Source organism: Xyrauchen texanus, chromosome 36, assembly GCF_025860055.1.
Source record: "Xyrauchen texanus isolate HMW12.3.18 chromosome 36, RBS_HiC_50CHRs, whole genome shotgun sequence".
NCBI classification, from domain to species: domain Eukaryota; kingdom Metazoa; phylum Chordata; class Actinopteri; order Cypriniformes; family Catostomidae; genus Xyrauchen; species Xyrauchen texanus.
The window spans coordinates 4,776,983-4,797,684 of NC_068311.1; the positions used below are offsets into that span (position 1 = coordinate 4,776,983).

A 20,702-nucleotide genomic window follows, 5' to 3' on the forward strand; every position below is an offset into this window, starting at 1 on the left:
TGGGGGATACCAGGGTTACACCCCTACTCTTTACAAGAAGTGCCCTGGGATTTTTAATGACCACAGAGTGAGTCAGGACCTGAGTAAAGTCTCATTCGAAAGAAGGTGACATTTTACATTATAGTGTCCCCATCATTATACTGGGGCATTAGGACCCACACAGGAAATGATCCAGGAGCGAGAGAGATGTCAACAGGAACTCAGTGATGCTGTGAATTCTTTTAAAGTGAGTATCAGTATGTTTGTTTCAGATTGCACTACTGAAACATTAATTTCTACTGAGGTGGAACGCTGTGTCCTCCCAGACACGTGTTGAACGTTGTTATGGACCATGCATGATACGGATAGATTAAGTAATTGTGCATCATCTCCAGCGGGGTGTGACTTGGTGTGGCAAAATTCATTTTTAGGATGGCAGCTACCACCCCATGCCACCCTAAGGGCCCCGCCCCTGCTAACCATGGTTTTGTATGCTGGTTTGAAATACCTAATTCAAAACACTCATAAATTACAATAATTTTGCGGATGCTATCCTCCAATCTAAAATTTCAGTAACACCATTTTTTTGTAATAATACAATTAAACCACACTGGCATTGGCATTCAGGCAAGTGTCAACTATATAATGAAAGTAGATATAAACTTAAATATTTGGACTGTGTTCCCAGGACAATTTTCTTTTACTAACCGATCCTGAGAGATTTTCATTGGACTAAAAAGTGTGACAACTAGTCCTGGTCTCTACTATACTACTGCATTGATTCTATTATTATTATTACTACAGTTATTTTAAATTAACAAAATTAAAATTGAATTGCATAAGACTTGATCTCAGGTCAATTACTCATTTCCCTTTGGAAGTTGTAACACAAAGGGGCCGATGGGGCCATTTATCGTGGCCCTTCATGTTCACCGCCCTCACGCCAATCTGGCCAATCAGCGCGCGCTGCTTGCTCGTGGCTGATCGTGACGTCATTCACTGTAAATCTCACGGAACAAAAGCCGTCCGCGCGTTTCGCTCCTCCCCGCCGAATGCAACCGATAACACGCGTCGCGATCAGTTCGTTTTTAAGTTAGTTTTAAAAAACAGTCTTCTTCTTTATATCTACGTATACTGCGGAGAAGTGTAAATCCTCGGGAATCGGAGCCGTTGTTTTTGTCTTATCCCAAGCTGCGTTGGGTTTCTCGCGAGAGTAAGTAGACCCTGCGCGTGGCTGATTTGTTTGTGTTTGTGCTTTAGATTGATACAATTTTACGTTTGTTTGATACAGTGTTTCAAATCAGTTAAAATGACAGGACCATCATTGGATCGTTTTGCCATATATTGCCAAATGTTACATACTTGCATGGTGAATATAATGTGTACAATACCAGCAACACATTTGGCCTTTTTCACATTTAAAACATGCCCTTGTATGTTTGTTAGCAGTAAACTTTTAATATAATGCTAAGTTTTGTAAAACAGTGGACATAAATCTTCAGTGCATGCATGAGGCTGTTTTGAAGGTGTAAGTATGTTTGTGCCATATTTCCATCTTGTTTATGTGTAAAGGTCACTGTGGAAAGAGGTTCAGAGATTGTCTAATCATGCCTTTACCCTCCCTGTGTCTTGTTTTCTGACACATATTCTGAATATTGTGAAATAAACAAGCTAATCACTGCAAAATGGTGTAAACCGAGAGGGGGAGAATCTATTTGTATTTGCTGATCATTTGTCAGCACTGATTCAGAAGAAACTGAGTGATGCTATTTCCCAGTTTTGGGCTCTGTAATTTCTGGAACACTTCTGCAAATGTATTTCCATTCCCTTTGCAAGGTTGTCTTTGTTCCTTTTGTAGGTTTTTTTAAGTCATGCTCACTTCCCACAACCTATATACTTTGCATATGTTCGTTATTCATTATGCATGCCTTAATCTAACCCTTATGCAAACAAGCCCTCCGACAGGTTTTTAATACAGATGTCCTCAAATGAAGGGGAGGGTTAGTTTATAATAAATAAAAAAAACACTTTGCATGTGCCAGTGAAAATTAAGATCACAAAATACCTTTTTTTTTTACTTAGTTGTTTATTTTTTTTAACCTTAAAATCAAAAGAAAACAAGATTATATATCATTTAAAATATCACAATACAGAACATTTTAATTGTTCAAAAATAGGCTTCATTTACTCATAGTAAAATAGAATTTCGTAATGTATTCTTTTGAATTTGGGGTGAAATGACGTGATCTGTTCCTGACAGCCAGCATGACGTTCACCCTCCTTGTAATTTCCAACATAACCAATCGTTTTAAGGAATCTGTTTTAGAGGTCGACCGATACCGACCGATGGATTTGGCAGATATTGATAACTTAAATGGTAGAAAACTATTAATTAATTGGCCGATATTTTTTAAAATAGATTTACTGTATAGAAAGTCTTTCCTTACCATGACGGGCACAATCATTGAGGCTACAAGAGCCAAAAATGAATAAAATCCCAGCAGTTTATTGTGTAACCAAAATCCCAACAATAGCCAGGGAAAAAAAATGAAGATTTGGTGCATAAAATGGGACTTTTAACAATAAACAAGCTTACTTCTTTTGAAATGACAAAGACTCTTACAATCTTCTATATTTAATTATTTACCAAATTAAGATTTTTATAGCCTACTCCTACTAGATTAAAACTATTGGCATAGATTTTTGCCAATGTCCGATAATTCCAGAAAGCAACTATCGGCACTGATTAATCGGTAAAACCGATATATCGGTCTACCTCTAATCTGTTTGGTGGTTCGTGCCTGTGTCAATAATTTGTCGCATACTATTTTCAGTTAGTCTTATCAAGATGTGTAACATTTCATAACTATTTTATTACCCAGCCAGTGTATTATAGGCCTTTATATGCTTTAGAAAGTTTTTCCTTTTTATATAGATTTTTTCTTCCACTTCTGATTTAAACTTTTGACCGTTCCAACTTTACAAAATCACATCATGCTCCATTCCAGAATTGGACACATTTAGTTTCTTGGCACTGTTTTCTGCTTTCAAACTACAGCGGTTTTGTGAACACCCCTCCAGCTGAGATCACCGTTTTGAGCATGCTCAGAACGCGAGAAGGAAGCAGGAAGTGTTAGTACCATTTCTTTTTCCTCTTACTTTCATCTTGTTCTATTTTCTCCTCTTTTATGGCCCATGCAAAGAAGTGTACTCCACACCGGGGTCAAACAGAGGACACGATCGTCACAGAAAAGCAAACAATCTCGTCTAATGCTTCAGGGGTCTTTTACTGACCTGATGTTGAACTCTCTTTGATCTTTAAACTTCATTGTGATCATCTGTGAGTCACACTGGGGGACTCGCTAATCATGTGATACTTGATGAACCTTGATGAAAAAGCATTTTTTTTTGCACATTAATAACATGTTTACAACTTAAAACACCTTGGTTTTAATGCTCCTGAACTCAAAAAGGTTTGATCACCCAAAAAGGAAAATTCTCTCATCAGTTGCTCACCCTCATGCCATCCCATGTGTAAGACTGACTTTCTTCTGCAGAACACAAATTAAGATTTTTAGAAGAATATTTCAGCTCTGTAGGTCACAACTCCAGTGGTTAAATTCATGTCTTCAGAAGTGATATGATAGGTGTTGGTGAGAAACAGATCAATATTGAAGTCCTTTTTTACTGTAAATATCCACTTTCATGACATATTGATTACCTTTTTATGGACAAATTGATATTTTTGGGTGAACTATTCCTTTTTGTTTTTCGTTGAATAACTTGACTCGTGTCATGTTTTGAAAACAATATTTAATGTTGACTTTTTGATGTCTTACAGATCTCTTCTCTTGTCCCTGTGTAGGAGTTTGAGGCCTTACAAAACTCATCCTCGTGTCGCAGATCTTCCAGTCCTGGTGAGATTTGAAGGTGAGTGTGTGTGTCCGGTTAGTCACACTTACACTAGAGTTTATTCCAATGAATCAGTACAACATCACCAGAGAGCGAATGTGGAATGCTCCAGATGAAAATGTGTAAAAGTGAGGGAGCGACAGACATGCGCGTGTTTGTTTTTGGCGTTCAAGGACAGAGGAAAGTTGCTCTGGAATCACTGTGAACTGCTCTTCATTTCGCTCTTTCTTTCTGCCTTTTTTCCTGCTCAATGCTGACAGAGGAGAGATGATGCATGGAAGGTAAGTTCAGGCTCTGGCAATGCACTTTTATGTGTGGTGTAATGTGCAATATGATTATTTGTGGCAAAACCAAACACAGCAAAATCTCGGCCCTGCTGAAACATCCAGCTTAAGATGGTAGATGTGTATTGGAACATGATAGGTGGTTTCTAGATGGACATTGGCTACCATGTTCAGAAATTAACATTACCACCTTGAGTTAGTGTCTTTTTAAATTACTTGTTGGTAGCTGGATTGTTGCTTGTCCAAGTTGGTGTAACCAGTTAGAATAACCAGTAAGAAAACTACTACCAGCTTAACTAGAGTGTTGTGGATAGTTGGGAAATATAATAAATATATTTTTTAAAGTATTAAAATATTGTTCTCATAAATGCTTTATAAACCTCTTTTGCTTTTTATTCTTCACAAATTTACTTGAGCTGCTATGTAGACTTTTTCTTGCTTGCTGCTAAGAAGAAATTTTATTTATCACAGAATTTAGAGATATATTGTCCAAGTCATTTAATTGCTGATGTTTGGCAATTTTGATATTATCAGCACTGGCTGATAGATAACAGCACAATATCTAATAGTCTTAATGGATGAGTGTTCATTTCATTTTGATTTTTTTGTACATCATATTTGCAATCAATCAGTTGTATTATGAATATCAGGCATCAGCCTCCCCGCTCTAGATAATGGTAATTGGCATCAGCCTTTAAAATACTCATATTGGTTGACCAATTTGACTTTCTTTTTGTCTGCTTGTTTGTTTTATCCCTTGCTGTCTTGGTTTATAAATGTATGTATGTGTGTGAGTGTCTTTGTATGGCTTTGACAATTGAAACTTGGTTCAGGTTTGGCTCCTGAGTTTGTGCGTGTTTGGCTCCTTGGACACTTTCAGTAACGGAAGCTGCTGGAAAGATGAGTCAGACTCTTAATGTGAGGCCTTTATGGTAAATGTGGGCACACTAAATGGATCTGTTAGAAATGTGGATTCTTTTCAGGAGAAATAGTCAAAATGAGTCATTGGACTGCACTCTAGACAGATCAGGTTTGCTTATTGGCCCTAAATGCATGTTTGTGTCATTCTGTAGTTTCTTTCTTTTGTAGCTCAGGAGGGAATATTTACCCCAGATCTCACACATTCTTGAGAAACCGTGGTCTTCTCGGGTTCAGAATGATCTCCTGATGGAGTGTGAGAGTAATATGCTTTCAGATGTTGTGAACTCATCTTGCAGTCTTTAAAATGTGTCTTTAAAGCCAAGCGCACAATACACAACTGAAACTTGTCGCTGTCATGGCGACAGTGTTAGAGTTACTAACTAGAGATTAGTAGTGATGCTACTAACTTTTGCTGCTACTAAGTATTTTTAGTAGCATGACTAAAACATTTAGTAGCTTTTCCAGAAATAAGCTACTTTTTCCAACACATACTGATGTAACGTAACAAAATGCTACATTGCTGTTTAATGTCACAAGTAACAAGTATTACACACGATGCATAATCAAATATTTAAATTGCTATCCGTTTAGCTTGTTTTATGCTGGGCAAAGTCAAGCTAAAATTGCATTATCTAGGTCTTTTAGTCCGACCGGCGACTTATTAATATTTGATCATTTTGGTCACATTTGCGCTTCTTTTTTTTTCTTTTTTTTATCTTCAAATTCCATTTATTCCATAAATAAATGTGGTGACTTTTTTATTTTTTTATTTGGAAGGCCCAATCCCCAATGTGCTCTTAAGTCCTCGTGGTGTTTTAGTGACTCGCCTCCATCTGGGTGGTGGAGGACGAATCTCCATTGCCTCCGCATCTGAGACCGACAATCCGTACATCTTATCACGTGGCATGTTGAGTGTGTTACCACGGAGACGTAGCACGTGTGGAGGCCCACGCTATTCTCCACGGCATCCACACGCCCCACCGAGAATCACATTACAGCATCTACAAGGAGGTTACCTCATGTGACTCTACCCTCCCTAGCAACCGGGCCAACCTCCAGGGGTGTTAGTCTGCATCAATACTCGCTGAGCTACCCAGGCCCCCTGATGTAGAGTCTTAAAATTGCATATACACTCACTGAGCATTTTATTCACTGGAAAACTGTACTCCTAATAAAGTGACAAACATGGTCTTCTGGTGTTGTAGCCCATCTGCCTCAAGGCTCGACATGTTGTACATTTCTGAGATACTATTCTGCTCCCTACGATTGTACAGAGGTTATCGAAGTTACAGTAGACTTTTTGTCAGTTCGAACCAATCTGGCCATTCTCTGTTGACCTCTCTCATTCAGTCCTGCAGAACTGCTGCTCACTGGAAGTAAACTCTAGGAATCACTGGAGATCAGCAGTTACAGAAATACTCAAACCAGCCCATCTGGCACCAAAAATCATGCCATGGTCTAAATCACTGAGAGCAAAAGTTCTCCCATTCTGATGTTAGATGTGAACAATTCCTGAAGCTCCTGACCCTATCTGAATGATTTTATTCATTGCACTGCTGCCACAAGAATGACTGATTAGATAATGGCATAAATAACCAGACGTACAAGTGTTCCTAATAAAGTGCTCAGTGAGTGTATATTGTTACATGTTTATTTTTTTTACATGAAGACTTTTTAATATATACAGTACAAGTATTCATACTAAAAGTAGAACAAGTGCTCAACGGTACTGTCTCTTTAAGAATAGTGGCAGTTCGCCAAGCATCTCACAGAAGTGTTTTGAGCGCACATTAACATTAAAGTGCATGTAAACAAACTGATTGTTTGCACGCAGCTTTACAGCTGAATTACCAGCTTGTGTTTTTGGTCTTCTTTTTTTAATGAAAGTTTTAGTTACATGTTATGGTTCATCACTGTGTTCGACTATGTTTTATGAGTTACGTTTTTTTTTTATAAATGTATTTGTTCAATGTTAATGTCGTCACACTAATTGAGAATATCTTTCGAAAAAAGCTATTAATCTGATTATTATTAAGTTAAATATATTGCCATTATTGTCTATCTGTAAACGCAACTTGTCTTCTGTAAAAGAACCTTAAGAAACGCATCTGATCAAGGACAGGTGAACCCAAAACCAACTTAATTATTCAGGAGATTCTTTACAGATTAGTCGACTAGTATCAACACTCTTGAGTGTCAAATTTTGTGGAATTAGTCGCAAAACTTGTAGTGTGCACTTGGTCCAACTCTTTTTCTTTCTGCTCTACAGTGTGGCCCACTCCAGTCTGGACGGCTCATCGCACATGGGGGTTTGTCGCCTCTTCTGATTGGTTGACGCTCTTCCTTCTATCCCCCTGATGAGGTAACCCCGGCTGTCGCTGTTGATGCCCGTGGCTGAGCCGTGATGGGGCAGAGGGTGTCGGGTGTGGTGAAGTCCGCAGAGGAACAGGAGGCGGGCGAGCTAGCATACCAGCCAGTGTGTGCGGCTCTTCGAAGTCGTAGGGTCCAGTTACCTCCCCGCTTAGAGCTGCTTTTGGATATGCCTCCTGCAGGACCCGAAACTCAACTTCAGTACTCCTGGAACCCGGACGATCGTTCCCTCAACTTGTTTATCAAAGACGACGACCGTCTTACGTTCCATCGCCACCCGGTGGCACAAAGCACGGACTGTGTGCGTGGAAAAGAGGGCTTCACTCGCGGCCTTCACGCATGGACCCTTCGCTGGCCCATACGCCAACGCGGCACGCATGCTGTGGTCGGGGTCGCGACCTCTCTGGCTCCGTTGAGGGCTGTGGGGTATTCCGCCCTAGTGGGGAGTGATGCAGAATCCTGGGGTTGGGATTTAGGGCGGGGCAGGCTGTACCATGACAAAAAGGGTCGAACTGGACCAGCGCCGTCATACCCTGAAATTATTGAAGACGAGGAGGGGGAAGGAACGTTCTCAGTTCCGGAAGAGGTGCTGGTGGTGCTGGACATGGATGAGGGAACACTTGGGTTTTGCGCCGATGGGAACTATCTGGGTGTGGCATTTCGTGGGCTGAAAGGGAAGAGGCTTTACCCGATTGTTAGTGCAGTTTGGGGTCATTGTGAGGTCAGCATGACCTACATCAACGGACTGGACCGTGAGTATAATCATATTAATATTTTTTTCACTTTTATCAGATTAAAAAAGCAGTTATATTATCTGCTTTTTATTGAGAAAACAATGCTATCCCATAATTCTGTTTTTTAAACGATGGGCAAATTTTAAAGCTAAAAAAATATATGCCTTAAAACAAGGGGTTTATATTTTAACTCAAGATATAATAAATGTGTTACAAATTATACTATAAAGTGCAGATTGATTTTCATATAGCAGTAGTTTTCTCTAATGAAAGGAATTGAATGGGCTTTTGTTTTTCTGTAATCCCGTTACAATTACTGTTCTTATAAAGTGTCCGATCACATTTGAAAATTTGTATCTATTCCAAAGTGACATCACCAGCAAAGTTTTTCTGTGCCACAGTGCACAGACCCGACTAATGCATAACAATATTTTTCATTAAAATCTTTTGCATCGTTGTCTGTTTTTGCTTTTTCCTCTTTCTTTCCTGTATTTCCTGTTATTGCCTTGGGCAGCTATAAAAGTGCATCTAATACTTGATTTAAAGCTAGCACTGGATTTGAGGTGCTCCTAATAGTATTGTTGTTGCTTCATGAATGATTGCGCAAGCACTCGTTACACAGTAACTGAAGACAACGTGTTTATGTGCAGCTGATTCATGTGTTTCTCTCCAGTGTGTTTCTGTTTTTAGTTTTAAACTAGGCACCTGAAAATGAGCAAGTGTCTCGTACAAGAATATTTCCAAACCTTCCTCTCTGAACAGAAAAGGGAATTTCCTGGGGCATATTACATTGTTGCGACACTTATAGTCATCATGATAATAAATTTAAACTTTAAAAAGGGGCCATTTTCTATTTTTTTTTTACCTGGGTTGACCCCGACCAATGATTTTCCTAGTCGACTAGTTGTCTCACGTTTATGGTATTCATTTAATTACTTAAATATACAATACTAATGTGCAAAAGTCTTAGGCACATCAAATGTTTCACAAAACATTTGTCCTAAGATGGTTATTTATATCTTCAGCTTTGAGTCAAAATTAAATATAAATTTTAGACTCCCAAACATTACTTTTGTGAATAGAAAATAAGAACAGGGAGCCCCCACAGAGCCCCCCACTGAACATTGAGTCTGGGATTACATGAAGAGACAGAAGAACTGCAGCAAATTCTCTAAAAAGCTTGGAACCTCCTATCTGCCAACAACCAAGAAAACTGTGTCCAGGAGTACCTAGGAGAAATGGTGCGGTTTTGAAGGGAAAGGTGGTCTTCGTATGATGTTGATTTATAAATGAAAACTATTCATGGCATTATTTTTGAAGAAATCCTCACTAGGCAAGTTTTCACAAGTGCCTAAAACTTTTGCACAGTACTGTATTCCCGTACATTTCTGAGTGGAATGGCCCCAGCCCTCACCCTTTGATCCAACAGGTCCCAGATGTGCTCAATAGGATTGAGATCCGGGCTCTTTGCTGGCCATGGCAGAACACTGACATTCCTGTCTTGCAGGAAATCATGCACAGAACGAGCAGTATGGCTGGTAGCATTTTCATGTGGAGGGTCATGTCAGGATGAGCCTGCAGGAAGGGTACCACATGAGGGAGGAGAATGTCTTCCCTGTAATGCACAGCGTTGAGATTGCCTGCAATGATAAGAAGCTCAGTCCGATGATGCTGCGACACACCGCCCCAGACCATGACGGAATCTCCACCTCCAAATCGATCCCGCTCCAGAGTACAGGCCTCGATGTATTGCTCATTCCTTCGTCGATAAACGGGAGTCCTACCATCACCCCCGGTAAGACAAAACCATGACTTGTCAGTGAAGAGCACTTTTTGCCAGACCTGTCTGGTCCAGGTGGGTTTGTGAAGGTGGGTTTGTGCCCATAGGTGACGTTGTTGCCGGTGATGTCTGGTAAGGACCTGCCTTACAACAGGCCTACAAGCCCTCAGTCCAGCCTCTCACAGACTATTGCGACAGTCTGAGCACTGATGGAGGGATTGTGCATTCCTGGTGTAACTCGGGCAGTTGTTGTTGCCATCCTGTACCTGTCCCGCAGGTGTGATATTTGGATGTACCAATCCTGTGCAGGTGGTCTGCTACTGCGAGGATGATCGGCTTTCCTTCCTGTCTCCCTGTAGCGTTGTCTTGGGCGTCTCACAGTACGGACATTGCAATTTATTGCCCTGGCCACATCTGTAGTCCTCATGCCTCCATGCAGCATGTTTAAGACACATTCACACTGATGAGCAGTTACCCTAGGCATCTTTCTTTTGGTGTTTTTCAGAGTCAGTAGAAAGGTCTCTTTAGTGTCCTAAGTTTTTATAACTGTGACCTTAAAGGGTTAGTTCACCCAAAAATGAAAATGATCCCATAATTTACTTACCTTCAAGCCATCCTAGGTGTATATGACTTTCTTCTTCCAGTCAAACACAATCAAGAGTTATATTAAATATCCTGGCTCTTCCAAGCTTTATAATGGGAGTGAATGGTACCTTAGATTTTGAAGCCCGAAAAAGCACATGAATCCATACGGCTCCAGGGGGTTAATAAAGGCCTTCTGAAGCGATGCATCTTTGTAAGAAATATATCCATATTTATAACTTTATAAACACTATAATCACTGGCTTCCGGTAACTGCCGTCCACACGCACTATAGTAAAACCATAGTTTTGGTATTTTATATAGTAAAAAAACATTTATGATTTTTATTACCAGAGTTTTCTTTTTCCTGTATTATCACTGTTTTTACTAAAACATATAATGGTTAAAATATGGTTACTGTAGTAAAACCATGGTAAATGTTATTGCGAGGGCATGCAAAGCTAAGAAAATTTCCCACCCTGTCCTCTAGGGGCTCTTTATTGGGGTGGAAGAATGAAGAAAGCCATGAAAAAATAATTTGTTGTAATTTTCAGATCTTAAAACTTAGTTCAGATATCTTTTGAAGCTAAGTTGCACAACAAAAAAAAAAAAACGAAGGGCTGTTTATTTCCATTGGTGACTTATAATGTTGGTATAAAACAATGTAACTACTACAGGACAACTGATAGTGGATTTTGCTGATATTGATTATGAAGGTGGTGGAAAACACCGATAACGAATTAATCAGTGTTCTTTTTTTAAATTCGATTTAACGAATGTTTAAAAAATGACTACTATAACGGGCATAGACACAGTCCAATGTGAATAAAATCCCAGTTTCAGTTTGTTGTGTAACCAAAATACCAATAATAATTATAAAATTAACTGTAAACGAGCCCAAAACAAACTAGGGACTCTATAAATGCTCTATATGTAAATATTTCCAAAAGTAAGCTATTTATAGCCTATATATTTACCAGATGAAGAGTTTTTATATATATTTCATCAGATGAGGTTTAATGGGGGATACGGTTTATTATTATTCACAAGATATGAAGTTAGAGACACAATGTATCTTCTGATAAGGCACGTTTCCATATTGTCACTTGTTTATTTTGCATGTCCTCACTTCAATTTAGAATACTTGATTATCTAGTCAAAATAGCGCAGGCCTCAGAGGAACACGGAGGAATATTAATTAAAAAAAATATCGGCATAGAATTCCTAACTCTGACATTTTGATGTCTGACCTTAACTGACGTCTGTTCTGTCCTGTAGCTGAACCTCTGCCTCTGATGGAGCTGTGCAGACGGGCCGCCCGGCAGGCTATGGGTCGACACCGAATCCATCACATCCAGTCTCTACCACTCCCACAGACCCTCAAAAACTACCTGCAGTACCAATGAGACACCAAATGTAGCCAAAAAGCATCTGCAGTTACTGGACATGTGCTCTGAAATGACATGCAGGATAGTAGAAGCTTTGTGCTGTGCACAGATGTCAATAGAATTTGTACGAGATGATACTACAGCGTTGACCAGCCAGAAGAGTATCTGGTTTTATAAATATTTTAACCAATGACGAGTGTGCCCTCATGACATTTTTCAGAAGAAGTGACTGTGATGCAACTATAACGCAAAGATGTGTGTGTTTGTATTTGTGTAAATGAAAGTTCAAGTCTTCCTTGGAAAAAACATCTTAAACTAGCCTATGCTGGTCTTAGCTGGTTTAAGATGGTCTCCTAGCCTGACCAGCTGAAAAGTGCCCAACACTCTTCTATAACCAGTCTACTAATAGACTGGTGGACCAGCAACTCTGCTGAAGTTTTAACTCGTTTTCTTTCTCTTTTTATATATATTTTTTAATTTCACTTTTTATATATTTCAACACTAAGGTCCTGGACATGGATACGGCCTAATATTAGACTAAACCTGTTTAAACTGTGGCCGTTCAAACTAATGCATTTTAGTTCATGATGTAGGTGATACCAGAAAACAGGTCCTTAATATCTTTGTCAGTCTTTACTAATACACATTCACAGTGCCTGAGATATTTTTCTTTACGTTTCTTTTTTTGTTTGTTTGTTTTTTTCAATGGTGATCATGAAAAAATGGACTAAATCGGTTATCAAATGTTGTTTGCGGCTTGCTTTGAACTGTGACATCAGTAATCTGATTTTTGCCGGAATGATTTTTATATGAAAGAGATGTCTGTTTTTATGTGACGGATCATGCAAAAACTCTGGAGAAGACAGCTTTGTTCTTTCGTGACCTTTTGAAAATGTGAATAAAAATAACTAAGCCTTTATCTCCATGGCGGCTGTGATTCTTACTTGCTTTTAGCATTGTCTTCCAAATTCTATTTGGAAAAAAATGCATTTAGAAATTCAAGTGTTTTTATTTCTAGATTTCTATTAATTTTTAAATGAGCACATTTGAGTTTTAGTTCATGTTTTAAATATTGAACTGAGCATTTTTGCATATTTTGTCTATTGAGGGGCCAAAATTTGCAGTTAAATTCAGGGTAATGCAATAAAACATGAAGGGTGTTTGTACTTTAAGAAGGTCTGCAAATGTATATGTGAAAATATATGAACATTTAAAATATTTACACGACCGTATAATATTCTGGGTGCATCATTATATGAAGACTGAGGCTATCACACTTGGTACTCAATTGAACCACTAGATGGCGCTGTTCTATTAAATATAGAGTATAGTTGGTAAATAGGACATCACAACAGATGTCTATTCAGTACAGCAGAATTAAGCCACATAAAAATAAGGCAGCTAATTGTTAAAAAAACATTTTTATTGGCCCATTTACTGAAAATGCAGCAGTGACCACAAAAAGGAGCAAAATCCAATTGAGTAGGAAAGATGTACAAATGCATAATGAATTAATTTGAACTCTACCTAAAGAACAATCAATAACATTGTGTATTTAAAAAACAATCGCACACACAGGGGCGTAGCACCAACATTGTGGGCCTCGTGCACAAACTATTTTAGGGTCCCCTGACCAATTTGGGTTTGTAGTGGGGATAACATCCAGTATAAACATTTTAGATGGATATTTAACTGCAAATTCATAATTTGTTATTTTTAAATGCAAATATTATTTGAATCAAGCAATACACACACATACATAAAAAGCCTACAAGCAATATAAATAATACATGTTTAAATATATGAGTTTTCTTTGTTGACAAAGTCACCATAAGATTTCTGAAATGAAGTCTTAACTTGCTAACTGATATTTATACTTAAAATTAGGTTTGGATATTGTTACAGATTTGCAGATATGATGTATATTTTGGTTTCAATTTCCATTAAACATAAAGGGATAGTTCATAAGGGATAGTTACTCACCCTCATGCCATCCCAGATGTGTATGACTTATTATTCTTCTGCAAAACACAAATTAAGATTTTCAGAAGAATATTTCAGCTCTGTAGGTCCATACAATGCAAGTGAATGGCTGCCAAAATATTTATGCTCCAAAAGGCAGCATACAAGTAATCCATATGACTCCAGTGGTTAAATCCATATCTTCAGAAGTGATGGGTGAGAAACTTTAATTGAATTAATATTTAATTAAAAGTTTGCTAGAAATTCTTCTCCCTGCCCAGTAGGGGGCATATGCAAGAAGAATGTGATTGTGAAAGGCTGGCTGTGTCTCGTTTCGAAGGCTGCTTCCTCCGGAGGTCACTCCGAATGCGACCTTCGAATGCTTTTGAAAAATTGCCAAATTCTGTATAGTCCATCAGTAAATGTTTGGAAAATGCATTTTATATTTCGCATTTATATGTGTTACATAATTATTGTTTACATGCATAAATTGTTCTATTTACAATTTTGTACATTGATACTCAAAACGTATGCGAAATCTGTACTTTTCCTTTAAATAGACAATGGCATCATGGAGTTCTGGAGAAAAATGAAAGTTAGGCATCATAGATAAACATCTGATGGTACATTTTTCTCTGAAGTAAAATATGTTTATACAGTAGATGCGTCAGTAGCAGCTGTTGACAGTTTGATTTGAATTGTGCTTTGCATCTGATTGTTGTTCACTGTTTAATGCAGAGCATATATATATATATATATATATATATCAAACAAATACGTTGACATTTATGTCGCACTTATCTACTGTACAAACAAAAAAAATTGTTTGCTACCTCCTGCTCTTTCTCTGCTCTTTTATCATTTGAATGTACAATTTTGGATTCATTTCTGTATTAACGGACTAACAAATTACATCATGACGCGTACTCAGTTGGGACCATGTGCCGCTGATGGATCAGAGCACTTTCACTTTTGTTCAGGGGGGTCGCTAACATGGGAGGAGACGAGGCTGATTATTGGGAAACTCTTCATATTTACAGGTGGAAAACAGAGTCTTGAGGCTTTTTATTCCAAACAATAGCATGCTATTACTAGGCTATATAACATCATACAATGGCATAGATTTGATTTGAATATTGAGGGGGACAAATGTGGGGCAGGCGGGTAAATAAGAGAAATAAATACAGTATATTCAATGTAGGGATGCCGCGGTGTGATTGCTTTATAGATTACCGTCTAACTTTTCAAGTTTACTCGCTTATAGTAACTACACACGATGCACCACATGCTGTCAACACGCTTAAACAATACAAAAAGTGGTATCTTTTATTCATCACTTTAAAGTCAACACAGCTAAAAATATTAAACTTATTAGTTTGTTGTTGGACGACTAGTGGAGCATACCGTCCCGTTTGTAGAAGGTGTTTCTTTCTTTGACTTCTGTCTGCTTGTTTTACATCATTCGTCTTCAGTCAATCATTTAAATGCTCCCCAACAGCCGATTGAAGTCGCTTTTTGGATGGATATGAGTCTGGTAGATCAAATTCCTCTGTTATATTTTGGAATTTGTGTGTTTAAACTTCAGTTTCACATGAATTGAAAGTTCACATTTAGTTTGAAACATTTGGCCATTTAAGCATCACTTGGCCACCGTCTGTATCCATAGCAACAGCTCCAGTATCCACACAGGCACAAGAGATTTCCCATTTAGACTTACAAAATCTTGTGAAAATAAAGCATTTCAAGGTTTTTAACTGTTGATTCTGAATTCGTAGTTTAATTAACTGTGATATTTTTGAAACCGTATAATTGCATAATCCCGAATTCAGTGCATATTCTTAAATATTTAAATATGTTATATCAATCACTCAGAAAAAGCATTATGGTTAATGTTTCATAGAAAAATTTACCCTTACCTGCTCCTCTGAAATACCTGTCTGCTTTCCTCATCATGAAAAACAATTGATCATTTCTATGGACACCTTTATAATGCTCACTGACTCCACATATGACTCATGTCATATAATTTATGTTTTCTGAATTAATACGAAAGTTTTGTGTGGGTTACAGTCCTGCAGAAGAAATTGCATGTTGGACGCCACTGACTGTCTTGGGTGTTTTATTCCTGCAGGGGGCGCTTGACGCTCTGAACACCGAATCCTCCATTCATTCATTTAAATCTAAGAACGCTTTATTAATCCATTTGGAGATATTTTACACTGGATAGTTTTTTTTAATAAAAAATGATGATTGCAAGGATTCATACCTGTGAATGAACATCTACCTCAGCATTATCTATAAAAGCATTTTTAAAAATCATCATCCAGTAATAATAAATAACTGTGAGTTCATGCATCCTGGCCAGCGCTGAGAAATGTAACAGGTACTACATGACTCCTCCGTCTAGTTGGGCGATACCAACTTGATCAACAGAGGGGGACTTCGGTTTTTTGTCTCAATATGACAGACAAACAGCCACGCAATTGCAAAGTATCTCAAATGAAATTATTTTCAGCACTGATACAAATATATAAACAATAATAGAGACAGATGCATGATTATCATAATATATTGAAATATCTACTAAGTTTTTCTGTAGGCTCCCCTCCAGTGAGGGCCCCTATTACGAAGGTCCATCATTACCCGTAGTCCACTTTCAGATTACAGAGAGAGGCAAAGCAAGACAATGTTGAAAACAAGATACTTTATATGCAATGGATTTACACTGTATAAAAATTCACAAGATTAATGACAAACAGAACATATAAGCTACAAACATAGAAAAAAAACGTCAGCACAGATAGAATAAATATTAAAAAAACGGACAATTTTTTTTTCATACTTCAAAAATAAACCAAAGAAAGAACTCTTTGTCAGATTTTTATCTTTGTTTGTCGTACGTTTTATCATTACAAAAATTAAGAGTCGACTGATTTATCATTTTTGGCAATAAAAATATTTTGGAACTCAAATAAACATCCATAGTTTTTTAAATTATTATTATTCCATTGGCGGCGCTCATGGGTTCTGGAATAAAAAACAACAACATTAAACCGAGGGGGAAAAAATCATCATGGGAGGTTCATTCGGACTCATGACCACGTGTCTACACCAAAGTCTTTCTACCAAGTCGGTCCATGGCGGCCATCTTTGGAACGCTCTCGGGAGATTCTCTCCAGTCATACCAGTGCAGATCCTGTCTACTTGAATTGGGAAAGACCAAAATCTCCAAAACGGTTTGTCACGATTACGATCGAAGAACATATTTCCAACCAGCAGTAAATTATGACAAGACTGATATCATAAATTGTGTTTCTTTACCTCAGATCATGCTAAAAAACAATTTTTCCCGCTTGTATAGCTAATGCACGTGTACATTCTCTACAGGCGATGTCTGTATCTAAAAGGCGATTGGCTCTTTTACCTTTAAGGTGGGACTTCCTTTCTACATTCGCTGATGGTCGGGAGTTCCAAATTCTTCCATTAATTTTAATAAAAGTGGACCTTCTCTGCTATACTGTGTTGGTTGTAATGCATTATTAAGTGATTAATTATTGTAATTAAATGACATATTCATTGAAAAAAGTAAAGGGATTACTCTTAAAGGGATTACGCTTCTGGTGTAATTGCGTTAAATACTGTACAGACTATAGAACAATTCTATATAAAACAATATTGAATTTAAAATCTAAATGTAACATCTAATGACGCTGCCCCCTTAAATTCTTTGCCCAGTTTATTAATAATTTATTTGATTTATTTGAAAGAATTAAAAGAGCAGTTTCATGTCCATCCTTGTATTTTTCATCTGGTCGAGATTTTAGAAATTAGTAATAAGTAATGCAACTACTTTTCAGACAGAGTAATTAGAACAGTAAACTAATTACACTGTAGCAGATGTAATTAGTAGTTTGTAATTTAATTAATTACTTTTTTTTAGAGTAACTTACCCAGCACTACTGCTAAATTTCCTCTGATCTGGTGTTTTTGCTATCATTGCATGTAGCCACGAATTTATTGATTTAAAAACTATCAGCCTAATAATCAGAAATTGGTTGGCAAATTACTGGCTAAATTAATTATCGGTTGACCTCTAGGTCTAATTAAATCTTTAGGGCCACTCCAAAGAGCATAATGAGTAAAGGTGATAATTTCACATTGTGAGGCTCTCAGAATAAAAGTGTTTATACTAGAGGACTGTATAGAGCGCACAAGTGCCCGCTCACTTATTCAGCAGTCTGTGTTACAGAAATGTAAGCGCAACGTAGTTCTAGCGGGGAGACTAGCAGCTGCACATCATCGCATCATTAGCTAGGTAATTCCTAGCCAATCACATGTAAGCCATTGCTTTATAAGTCTGCTCACAATCTATCACATTGCTGTTTCAGTGTGATAACATGCAACCTCCACCACCCCACCACCACCAGTTGAGTCCCGTCCTGCATGGGGGTAGGCCCTTCGCCCCTGCCTCCTATCTTCGGCAGGATCTGATGGTTCCGAATACAACAACTTCGGACTGTCAGACAGGGCTAACGCCAAAGAGAGACATTACATTCCTTTTTTATATTCATCAAATAAATGCAATCTAAAACTTTACTCAAATCTGTGAGTCTTCCTGATAGGAGTATTTTTCCCATTCATTTTCCCCATAGACTTTTCATAAAATCCTTCACAAAAGAGTTGTAAGCCATGAACCAAATCAACCAGCACCAAAGTAAATCACAACATTACACACTTTTTGATTTTGATTTGAGATAATAAATTATAGTATAATAAATAGAAAATCGGACATAAAAGACAAAGGTACAAGTTGTGTATTTACCGTCTTTCATGAGGGCACAGACTACAAGCATTGGGAATGATGTCTTTTAATAAAAAATGATGGGAATATATAAAACTGTAGATTGTTGATTCTAAGTATAAAACAACATATTTAGCATTTATTGCAAGATATTCTGATATGTTCAAAAAAGATAAGTAGTTAAAGGGTGATGAAGCACATAGTCGATAATATAATTCACAGTGCATCACTGGAGTGCGCGGTCGCTCTGAAGCATGTTTGGCTGGTTTGGTTGGCTGCAGTTCTCTGATTGGTGAAGCTTTCTCTGCTGGACCATGGGTAATGTAGCTGTTTACCATGATTTCAGCTATCAAACATGGTTTTTAAACAATGGAGTTGAAGTAACGCAGACGGATGGCTTATACGGAAGCATTTGCCATCGATGACCAACCTCGGAATGGTATATCTGTCTTTAAAGGTTTATTGTTGAAATTAAATTTGTCTATGGACAAAATGAATGGGATTTTTACTTGCGGAACTAGACTGTTGCCATCTATTGTGTCTCAAGAAATACTTTTCTGATCATTAGCTTGAACAGACGATGAGCGTTGATGAGCGTTCCACAGCTTCTACTATGACATCACTGTTTCTGTCCTCCAGCAATAGAGAGACAGAGCAGATAAAGGGATTGAAGAGGATGCAAGACTTTGACTGTTTCTGACACAAACACTATCACAAAAGGATCAGAGCTTTTTCGAAACACAGCAAGGAGTCTTGTTAGTGTTCGTCTGTATTTGTGAGAGGGATGAGTCTTGTAACATGTAAAAACATGAATGTTTTGCAGGTTGTACTGCCACTGAGATGTTAAAGGTAGAGTGTTGTATTTCAGTGTATGTATTTGTTTTCAACAATGCATTGTTGCTTTTCTCCATTGCATTGTGGTTTGATGATGCATGACAGATGTTGTAGTTTCTTCATCACTGTCTGATTCAGTACTAGAGACGTCTTCATCTTCATCCTCCTCTTCCTCTGTTAATTCATCTGCAGGCTGCAGTTCTTCAAAACTCTAGAATTTTCACAAACATTTTAAGTTTACAAAATGAAACTGATCAAATAAACACAATGATATTCCAAATGGAAAAAAATAGGGACCATATATTTACATATAACTTTGGTTCCTTGTATAGAAGGGGGGTTTACTAATTGTTTTGCAAACTGGCAAGTGTTGGGTAAGTTACTCAAAAAAATATCCCACCACAAATGACTAATTACTTCTATAGAATTGTAATTAGACTATTGATTACTTCATCGGAAAAGTAATCACATTACTTACTGTTTTACTTCTAAGTTACTTTTGAAATTTTTGTTGCTAAAAAGTATTTATTTGGAATTTGTTGAGCAAAAACAGTGTTTTTCCAAGTCATACTCTCAGAATATCACATTTATTTTTTACATTTATGCATTTGGCAGACGCTTTTATCCAAAGCGACTTACAGTGCACTTATTACAGGGACAATCCCCCTGGAGCAACTTGGATTAAGTGTCTTGCTCAAGGACACAATGGTGGTGGCTGTGGGGATCGAACCAGCAACCTTCTGATTACCAGTGATGTGCTTTAGTCCACTACGCCACGCCACCACTTTTTAAATTCTACATGCATAATACAATTTCGGAAATAACTCAAGTAATGTACTTAAAAGTAATTAACACAATTGTATTCTGATTACCAGAATTTAAAATGTAATGCGTTACACACTTTTTTGTTTAAACCGAAAGTAATTAGATAACAGTAACTAATTACTATTTAATCAGATTACTCCCAACACAATATCTAACTTTGGTCTAAATTATTAACTTGAGGTAATCTTTAAGATTGAAGTAATGTTCTACCATAATCGAATATTTCAATAAATATGAACTATATACATATAATGACTTGTTTTGTTTATAAGATATATTATGTTATAAAAATTTATATATATATATATATATATACTTAATTTTATAAAA

The 20,702-nt window shown here is 37.5% G+C and overlaps 2 protein-coding genes across 5 annotated transcripts in view; one reads left to right on the forward strand and one right to left on the reverse strand.

Annotated features, from left to right (window-relative positions):
* The first annotated feature begins 998 nt into the window (after positions 1-998).
* On the forward strand, positions 999-12,861 carry LOC127630287 (SPRY domain-containing SOCS box protein 4-like). Of its 4 annotated transcripts, none has more exons than XM_052107791.1 (5): positions 999-1,192; positions 3,821-3,909; positions 4,152-4,172; positions 7,366-8,218; positions 11,841-12,861. In XM_052107791.1, the coding sequence occupies exons 4-5, from the start codon at positions 7,501-7,503 to the stop codon at positions 11,966-11,968; spliced, it is 846 nt and encodes a 281-aa protein (XP_051963751.1). In that variant the 5' UTR covers positions 999-1,192; positions 3,821-3,909; positions 4,152-4,172; positions 7,366-7,500; the 3' UTR covers positions 11,969-12,861. The 4 variants fall into 4 exon arrangements, with proteins under 4 accessions (XP_051963751.1, XP_051963752.1, XP_051963749.1 ...); XM_052107792.1 differs by having other exon boundaries at positions 3,845-3,909; XM_052107789.1 differs by lacking the exon at positions 4,152-4,172.
* Positions 12,862-19,596: 6,735 nt separating this feature from the next.
* Positions 19,597-20,702, reverse strand: part of LOC127630079 (calsyntenin-2-like) — a 94,112-nt gene continuing 93,006 nt past the window's right edge. The window contains exon 17 of the mRNA XM_052107489.1: positions 19,597-19,758. Within this exon, the coding sequence (XP_051963449.1) occupies positions 19,597-19,758 (162 nt within the window). The remainder of the gene's footprint in view (positions 19,759-20,702) is intronic.